The 10,193-nt window shown below is 31.6% G+C and overlaps 1 protein-coding gene across 1 annotated transcript; it reads left to right on the forward strand.

Moving 5' to 3' along the window:
* Positions 1 to 5,988: 5,988 nt before the first annotated feature.
* HELRODRAFT_168805 (hypothetical protein) lies at positions 5,989 to 7,101 on the forward strand (the record flags this gene model as incomplete). The annotated part of the gene is made up of 2 exons (XM_009014660.1): positions 5,989 to 6,067; positions 6,758 to 7,101. The coding sequence occupies 2 exons, from the start codon at positions 5,989 to 5,991 to the stop codon at positions 7,099 to 7,101; spliced, it is 423 nt and encodes a 140-aa protein (XP_009012908.1).
* Between the last annotated feature and the right edge of the window lie 3,092 nt (positions 7,102 to 10,193).

Genomic DNA, 10,193 nt, shown 5'->3' on the forward strand with positions numbered 1-10,193 from the left:
TCATCATCATCATCATCCCCGTTATCATTATCTTCATCATCACCATCATCATCATCAATATCTCCATCACCATCATCATCATCATTATCTTCATCATCACCATCATCATCATCAATATCTCCATCACCATCATCATCATCAATATCCCCATCATCACCATTATCATCATCATCAAAGTTAAAACAAGAAGTTAGCAGCACCACGTAATGCCAATGCATTTACGTCGTCCAAGTGAATTTGAATACAAACATTGTATGCTCGTTTGTTTGTTTACTATTTTTTGTATGCTATTTCTGTTTGTTTGTATATACACTTTTTTGTATGTTAATGTATGTTTGTTCTACTATGTATGTTTTTGTATGTATGTATGTATGTTTGTTCTACTATGTATGTTTGTATATTGATACTTCTGTGTGTATCTATTGGTTTATTTTTGTATGCTGTGTCTGTATGAATGTATTTTTATTGGTAATACAAACAAAAGCAACAACACATATATACAGACAAGATTTTTGCATGTTAGCGTTAATAATTTTTAATAGAACCCACAGCGTGACGAAACTTTCTGTTATGTTTATATTTATTGTTTATCTATGCTTAATGATGTGCTTATTATCGCTATGTATTTGTTGTTTTTGTTGTTGTTGGTTTTGTTGTTTACTTGTATGGATGTATGTAGGAATGTATGTGTGTATGTATATGTATATGTGTTTGTGTGCGTGCGTGTGTGTGTATGTGTGTGTGGTGTGTGTGTGTATGCGTGTATGTGTGTTTGTTTCAAGTTATCACCCAGCAAACTTGCATTTAAAAACGTCTGATGAAAGATTTCCATGAATATTGCACGATGTGTTTTGTATATTTTTATTTTGTATGGTGCATGTTTCTTTGAATCACGCATGATTGTATGCTGTTGTATTTTATGTTGCTTGCCTATGTATGCATTCTGGGATGAGATAAATGTATGTATTAATTTGTGTATGTGTGCGTGTATGTGTTTGTGTGTGTGTGTGTCTTTATGTGTGTGTGTGTTGTTGTCTTTTGTAGTACGTTTGCATTAATTTTATGTATTATGATGGGTACATTGGTTTAGCTTGTTTACGTCAAATCGCTTAGCCTATGCATATGCAGCACTCGTAGTAGTAGTAGTAGTAGTAGTAGTAGTAGTAGTAGTAGTAGTAGTAGTAGTTGTTGTTGTTGTTGTTGTTGTTGTTGTAGTTGTTGTAGTTGTAGTAGTAGTAGCAGCAATACTATTAGAAGTAGTGGTAGCAGTAGCAAAGATTGCAGTAGTGACTGTAGTAATACTGCAGTAATAGAAATATACACGCATATACACACACACATACACACACATACACACACGTACATTCACTCACACGCACATATATACACACATTCAGAAGATTGTAAATTTTTTTAAAAACATTTTTATTTCATCTTTCAAATTTGGATATCATATCTGAGGGACGCTGAGATTTTTATCCTTGAGGATCTTTGACAGCCAAAAATTAATTAGTTTTTTCTTTTTTTTGTATCTCAACAAAAAATTATTTTTCATTGTCGTTTTACTTCTGAAGACCATTTTTTAATTCCAAAGAATTATTTTCGATCATTATTGTTATTACTTTATTATTATAGTTAGTATAATTATCAGTAAAATTAGTAGTCGTAGTAGTAGTAGCTGTAGTAATAGTAGAAGTAGTGGTGGTGGTGGTGGTTGTAGTAGTAGTAATATTAGTTGTAGTAGTAGTGATTGGTAGTAGTGATTAGTAGTTGTTGTAGTAGTAGGTAGTAGTAGGTAGTGGTAGGTAGTAGTAGTAGTAATAGTATTTTCTCCTCAATCAACTCTCAGACATAGTGTATGCGAACACACGCATCTAACACACACACACACACACACACACACACACAGTGATTGTGACAGTCCGTCCATGCGTCCATACCCAATCCATGCATTCGAATCCAGTAACTGCAAAAGAACGAGCAGGCGCCTTAACCATTACACCATCTCGCCACCCTATGTATTTTGGATACGTAAATGAAAATCACATGTGGTGCATGGTGCATGACACACGAAGAATTGCATTATACACAGAGTGTTGTAAATAACTGCATGCCTGATTCATTCCACTGCCCAATGCTTTGATATGAATAATTTAGTGAATGCAAGCATGGATTGATGATAGAAGATAGATTGATGGACGAGTAAATAAGTAAATTAATGAATGGATGAATGAATGAATGAATGAATGAATGGATGGATGGATGGATGAATGAATGAATGAATGAATGAATGGATGGATGGATGAATGAATGAATGAATGAATGAATGAATGAATGAATGAATGAATGAATGAATGAATGAATGAATGAATGAATGAATGAATGAATGAATGAATGAATGAATGAATGAATGAATGAATGAATGAATGAATGAATGAATGAATGAATAAAAGATTGAATTAATGAATGAATGAATCACTCAATCAATCCTTCATTCAATCAATCAATCATTGAACGAACGAAACCGAACTTACTCTAACTATAAAATATTTGAATGAAAAGAAAAAAACTCAAAAAGAATCCAATCAATTAATTGATTAATTAATCAACGTGAAAACAGAACTAGCAATAAAACCATAATTAATCAATTAATTAATTAATAATTAAAAATTTAATTAAATAACCAATTATTTATTTAATTAATTAAAACCATTAACCTGAGAAAATCAGTGTGAAAAGGGTAATTAATTTAGAAAATTGAGACAAGTGTTGATTACTATTTGGAATGGTCATCGCGAAATGTGTGTCGACCATTCAATAAAATTTCAATCAAACTTTGGCGGCAACATTTTGTCGTAGTAGTAGTAGTTGTTGTTGTTGTAGTTGTGGTAGTTGTAGTAGTGGCAGAAGTGGCTGTCGAACTTGTAGTAGGAGAAGACGTCGTCGTCGTAGTTGTTATTGTTGTAAACAAAATTTTTTTTTTTTATCTACGTTGTTATTATTGTGTGCGCTTAATTAGAAAAGTGGGGAAGAAACGAATGCATTGTTTGCTTTGTATGTATATGTGTGTGTGTTTGTATGTGTGTGTATGTATGTATGTATGTTTGTATGTGTGTGTATGTATGTATGTATGTAAGAATGTATGTATGTATGTATGTATGTATGTATGTATGTATGTATGTTTGTATGTTTGTATGTTTGTTTGTATGTTTCGCTTCAGCACATCAGCGCAGATCTAATCACGTTCCTCGCCTGTTCAATTCAAATGCCGCAAATTTCGACGTCCTTAATTGAAGATGCTGTTGTATGAATGAATGAATGAATGAATGAATGAATGAATGAATGAATGAATGAATGAATGAATGAATGAATGAATGAATGAATGAATGAATGAATGAATGAATGAATGAATGAATGAATGAATGAATGAATGAATGAATGAATGAATGAATGAATGAATGAATGAATGAATGAATGAATGAATGAATGAATGAATGAATGAATGAATGAATGAATGAATGAATGAATGAATGAATGAATGAATGAATGAATGAATGAATGAATGAATGAATGAATGAATGAATGAATGAATGAATGAATGAATGAATGAATGAATGAATGAATGAATGAATGAATAGATGGACGAACGAACAAACAAACGAACAAATGAATGAATGAATGAGTGAATGAATGAGTGAGTGAGCGAGTGCGTTAATGAATGGATAACAGATCAAATAAATAGATGAATGATAGAAGATTGCACGGTATAATTCATAAATGAATAATTAAATTTTCAAATATTTATAAGTAAAATTTAAAAAATGAATTTTTAAATATGTCAATGAACGAAAGAACGGCTAAATGAATGATTGAACGAAGGAATAATTTTACGAATGACTGGATGACAGAATGATGTATGTACGTATATATGTTTGTATATGTGTTTGTATGTACGTATATGTGTATGTATGTGCGTTTGTATGTATCTATGTAACTGTGCATGTGTGTATTTACGTGTGTGGGTTTATGTATGTATGTGTTTATTTGAAATACAAAATGTGAATTTGGTTGTATGAACATTCTTAGAGCCAAACAACAAAACACATGCTGATACTATATATAAACCTACAAACAAACATACCGGTAAGGATACAAATAAATATACATACATATGCATACAAAAATACAAATATACATACAAACAAACAACTTGACACCAGTACAAACAAACCATTTTCGGTAGAAAGAGCAGGAAAAAAATCTGTGACAATATCCAAAAGCATTGAAAGTTCTAATGTTCAAACGCAGAGAGCTTGTTTTCTGGTATGGATGCATACATGCATACAAACATACATACATAGATACATACATACATAGATGCATACATACACATATACATACATACATACAAACAAACAAACATAACATACATAACATTCGTGTTTCCAAGCATGTGATCACATTCATTTATATATAAATATACATATGTATATATTATATACATATATATTATATATGTTTGTTTATTTGTGTATATTGGGTGTATGTATATAAATATATGTGTGTGTTTGTGTGTGTGTATGTGGTGTGTGTGTATGTGATGTGTTTATTTGTTTGTGTGTGTGTGCGTGTGTACTGTTCAATACATATGTACCTACGTCAAAAGATGTCAAACATAAAGGTTACATGAGGTCAAAGCAGAGGAAGAAAATATATTCAACTGCGTATAAACATCGACGTTGTTTTAGTGTTGCATTGTTGCAATGTTTTTAAATCCTCCAAACGTTTTTTTTTGTTCATTCAATGTTTTCCTTTTTTCTGTATAAAAGGATAAAAATTATTACTACTTTTTTATTTCGGCTTAGTCCAAATTAAGAAATCTCATATTTTTACATCGGCACGTTTTATTGAATAGAAATCAAATAAAAAAATAGGATGCCGGCCAAACAATCATTGTTTGGATCGTTTAATTTCAGCATGCTGTTTGCCCTGGAGATAGGCTTTTTGGGTCATTAGTAATGTATGCGCATAATGTATGTATGTATGTATGTATGTATGTATGTATGTATGTATGTATGTATGTATGTATGTATGTATGTATGTATGTATGTATGTATGTATGTATGTATGTATGTATGTATGTACGAATGTATGTATGTATGTACGAATGTATGTATGTATGTATATTAAATGTGAAAATGTATTTCACTGTGTATTTACATTCACACAGACATACATACATACATACAAACATACATACAAACATACAAACAAATAAACATACGTGTACATAACATAATTCATTTTATTTGGCCTGCTGTGTGTTGATGCATGCCTCTGTCCAATCATTGGTGAAGATTTATATCTGATACCATTAGGACAAACAAAATACATTCAGCCTTTCACATAAAATGGATACCTAACTTTGCATGTGTGTTTGTATGTGTATGTTTGTGGTACCAACCTTTGTATTTATGTTTGTATATGTGTATGTTTGTGATACCTACTTTTGAATGAATGTTTGTATATGTGTAGGTTTGTGATACTTACGATATGATACGATGCGATACATTTTATTTGTCTCCGAAACATACCTTAAAAACAATATCTTTGTATGTATGCTTGTATGTGTATGTGTGTACGTATATGTGTGAACGTATGTATGTCATATGTGTGTTTCTCAGTGATTATGTCATTTTTTTCGATTTTTTATTAACATTACTATAACTCTCGAAAAATAAGCTCCCGTACCGGCGATACTTTTTTCCGAGTTGGCTTTGGTACCGGTAAAACTTCTATGTCGGGTCTCGATTAATTTTTATTTTTTTTGTAATATATTAATATTAATATAATATATATAATTAATAAAATAAAATATAATTAATATTTTTTTTAATTTAATTATTTTTTTAATATATTAACACAAAATGCGTCAAGGATAAATACTAGTTTTTTTTCCTCCATAGAACCGTTCAGAAATACAATCGAATGACTTCTAGCTATGCTGAAACTAATTTCGAAAACGAATATCGGTATTTTAAAGCCGATATTAATGTCGGTATTGACGGTACGAAATTTGACAACTGTTAATAACTCTAACACACACATACACACACACTAAAACACAGACACACACACACACACGAAAACACAGACACACAAACACTCACACACAAACACTCACTGTTTACGTTGTTATCCACACACACGCACACATACAGAGCACAATGACAAATAGTACAACTACACATACAAAACACACACGCATATACATAGACACACATACACACATGCACACGTATACACACACACAGAGGCATACGCATGCACACGCGCACATATATACAAATATACAAACATATACAACATGCGAGATTTATTTATTTATTGGCTTTATTTATATTCTGTCTCCATTTCATTTTCACCGCCCAAATCTACTAGGGTGAATTATTATTTAATAAAATGTGGCCAAAACACGTTTGTTGTTCTTATTGTTGTTGTTGCTGTTGTTATTGTTGTTGTTGTTATTGTTGTTGTTGTTATTGTTGTTATTGTTGTTGTTGTTGTTGTTGTTGTTGCTGATGACATTATTGCTGCTGTCAACAACGGCGAAACATTAACAACATGACTTAATTCCTACACAACGACGCACCAACTTCAAACCGCCAACAACAACGACGAAGACAACAACAACAAACACCATTCACACCAAACAACAGCCAAAAACGACATCCATCAACAAACATGACATCAATAGGAGAAGCACAACAAAACTACCACAACATTAACAACAACATCAACATCAACAAATCCAATAACAACAACATTAACAACAACAACATCAACAACATCATCTACAACATCATCTACAACATCAACAACTCCAACAACAACAACTCCAACATCAACAACAACATCTACTCCAACATCATCAATAACTCCAACATCAACAACATCAACAACATCATCAACAACAACAACAACATCATCAACAACTCCAACATCAACAACTACAAAACAACAACAATGACTCCCGTCGGACAATTTATTAAAAAACGCTCTGGGAGCCAACATTTTTTTAATGAAAACTTTGAAACGTAAACAGAAAAAATGCCTTTTTTTCACCAACACGGCATCAACAAAAATGACAACAACAAAAACAATGACGTCATAAGTAAATGTTGAAAACAACAACGACAACAACATCTTTGTAACATCAACAAAAAACAACCTCAACCTAGCAAAAGAATCATCATTGTAACGACAAAAACAGCAGCAACAACAACAACAACTTCATGGCATCAATAAAAATTACAACAATGTGGCATCTGAGTAGAAACAACAATAATATTACATTTGCATTGTAAAAACATCATCATCGACATCACAACAACAACAACAACAACAATAAACACAACAACAACAACAACATCATAAAAAACAGAAATGATAACAGAAATGACGGCCTCAACCTTATACAAATGCATATAATATAATCCGACCAAGAGACCAAACCGCGTAGATAACATACGTACACATGCAGACATACAAACATACATACAAACAAACATACATACATACATACATACATACATACATACATACATACATACATACATACATGCATTAATACACACACACATATACATACATACATATATACATGCAGACAAACAAAAATACAAAAAACATACAAACAAGCATGGGTACATACATACATACACGCAGACATACAAACATATAAACAAACAAACATACATACATACACACATACATACATACATGTAAACATACACAAATACAAACATACATTCGTACATCGCTTCATTATACCAGTAATTACTTTTATTATTTAGGAAAAAAGTTCCATCTAAATGTATCGATCACTGATTATGTTATCATCTTAACCATCATCATCACCATCATCGTTATCAACATCAACAACATCATCAGTTCACATTATTATTATTAATGTTATTAGCTATTATTATTGTTGTTGTCGTTATTTGGTTATTATTATTGTTATTATTATTATAATTATTATTGATATTATTATTGTTATTTGGTTGTTGTTATTGTTGTTTGTATTAGCATAAACATCAACACAATAAGGTTATAAACATCAACACAATAAAGTCATAAACATCAACACAATAAAGTCAAACAACAACAACATCAATTAACGAACGATGGTACCAACTACAAGATCATTAATAACAACAACAACACCAACAACAACAACAACAATAGTATCATCATCAACAACAACAACAACAAAGACGTCACAACAACAAAAGCGACGTCATCATCAACTGGTATAGCGCTCAATTTAACAGCAGCAAATTACTATATAATAGCTACTAAATAGCTGTTACATAATTTTCTTGCCGACTTAGTAAATTTGGCATAAAGCTAATGCTACTACTTTTATTACTACTTAATTGCTAGTAATTTTGTTGTTGTAGTTTTTGATGATGATGATGGTGTTGTCGCTGATGTTGTTGTTGTTGTTGTTGTTGTTGTTTGTATTCTTTTTCTTCTTCTTCTTTTTCTTCTTCTTCTCCTCCTTCTTCTTCTTCTTCTTGATTGGTAAGTAACGCTAGTAACATAGTAGTTTAGTAGCATCAAAAGTAGAAGCGTCAATAGTAGTAGCAGTAGTAGCCATAGTAGGAGTAGTAGCAGTAGTAGCACTAGTAAGAGAAGTAGCAGTAGCGCCTGTAGTAGCAGCAGTAAAATTTCTATCGCCAATGTTTGCATTTTTTGTATTCATAAATGAGATTTGATTGCATCTTATCATAACGTTGAAAAAATTCATTTTTTCGTTTGTTCATTTATTCATTCATTTATCCACTCAATTTATTTATTCATTCGTTTATTCATTCTTTTATTCATTTATTTGTTTATTCATTCATCATTCATTCACTCATTCATTCATCCATTTATATTTATTTCACATTAAAAATCATCTACATGAAATTTTATGTTAGATGTTTTTACGTGCACAGCATACGCATACACCCAGCCATCCATGCATTCATTCACTCTGCATTCCTTCCTTCATTCATACATTTACACACTCATTCAGCCACTCTCTCATTCATCCAATCACATTCATCCATTCGTCTTTATTTATCTCACATTTAAAAACATCTACGCGAAATTTTATATCGGTTGTTCATACGTTCAATCACATCTATCCAACTATCCATTCATTAATTTATTCATTCATTTGTTCGTTCTTTCGTTAGTTTGTTCGTTTATTCATTCATTCGTTCATTCATTCATTCATTTATTCATTCATTCACTCACTCACTCACTTACTCATACATTCATTTGCTCATACATTCATTCACTCATTTATTCATTCACTCACTCATTCACTTATTCATTCATTCACTCACTCATTCATTCATACATTCCTTCTTTCACTCATTCATGTTTATTCCGCGTTTAAAAACATCTAGAAGCAAATTTATGCCTAATGTTTATACGTGCATGGGCACAATGGCTGGATATATGTTGGAATGTTGCTATTTGAGCATTTATTTAGCTCAAACTTTATGCTCGCCATCGTCATTACTACTAATGTGCCAGGCAGCAGTTGTTCATTCATCCATTGAATGAATGAATGAATGAACGAACGAACTAACTAACGAACGAATGAATGCATGCATGCATGAATGGATTAATTTGCGGATGGATAATCGGGTAAAAAAATGAATAAATTAATGATTGTTTGGCATTGTTATTACTACTAATTTGATGTTAACAGATGTTTATTCATCTAGTAAATGAATGGATGAATGAATGGATAAATGAATGGATGAATGGATGGATGAATGGATGGATGAATGGATGGATGAATGGATGAATGGATGAATGGATGAATGAATGGATGAATGGATGGATGAATGGATGGATGAATGGATGGATGAATGGATGAATGAATGGATGAATGGATGGATGAATGGATGGATGAATGGATGAATGGATGAATGAATGGATAAATGAATGGATGAATGGATATGAATGGATGAATGGATGGATGAATGGATGGATAAATGGATAAATGAATGGATGAATGGATGGATGAATGGATGGATGAATGGATGAATGGATGAATGAATGGATAAATGAATGGATGAATGGATGAATAGATGAATGGATGAATAGATGAATGGATGAATAGATGA

The sequence above is a fragment of the Helobdella robusta genome, assembly GCF_000326865.2.
Source record: "Helobdella robusta unplaced genomic scaffold HELROscaffold_14, whole genome shotgun sequence".
Classification (NCBI taxonomy): domain Eukaryota; kingdom Metazoa; phylum Annelida; class Clitellata; order Rhynchobdellida; family Glossiphoniidae; genus Helobdella; species Helobdella robusta.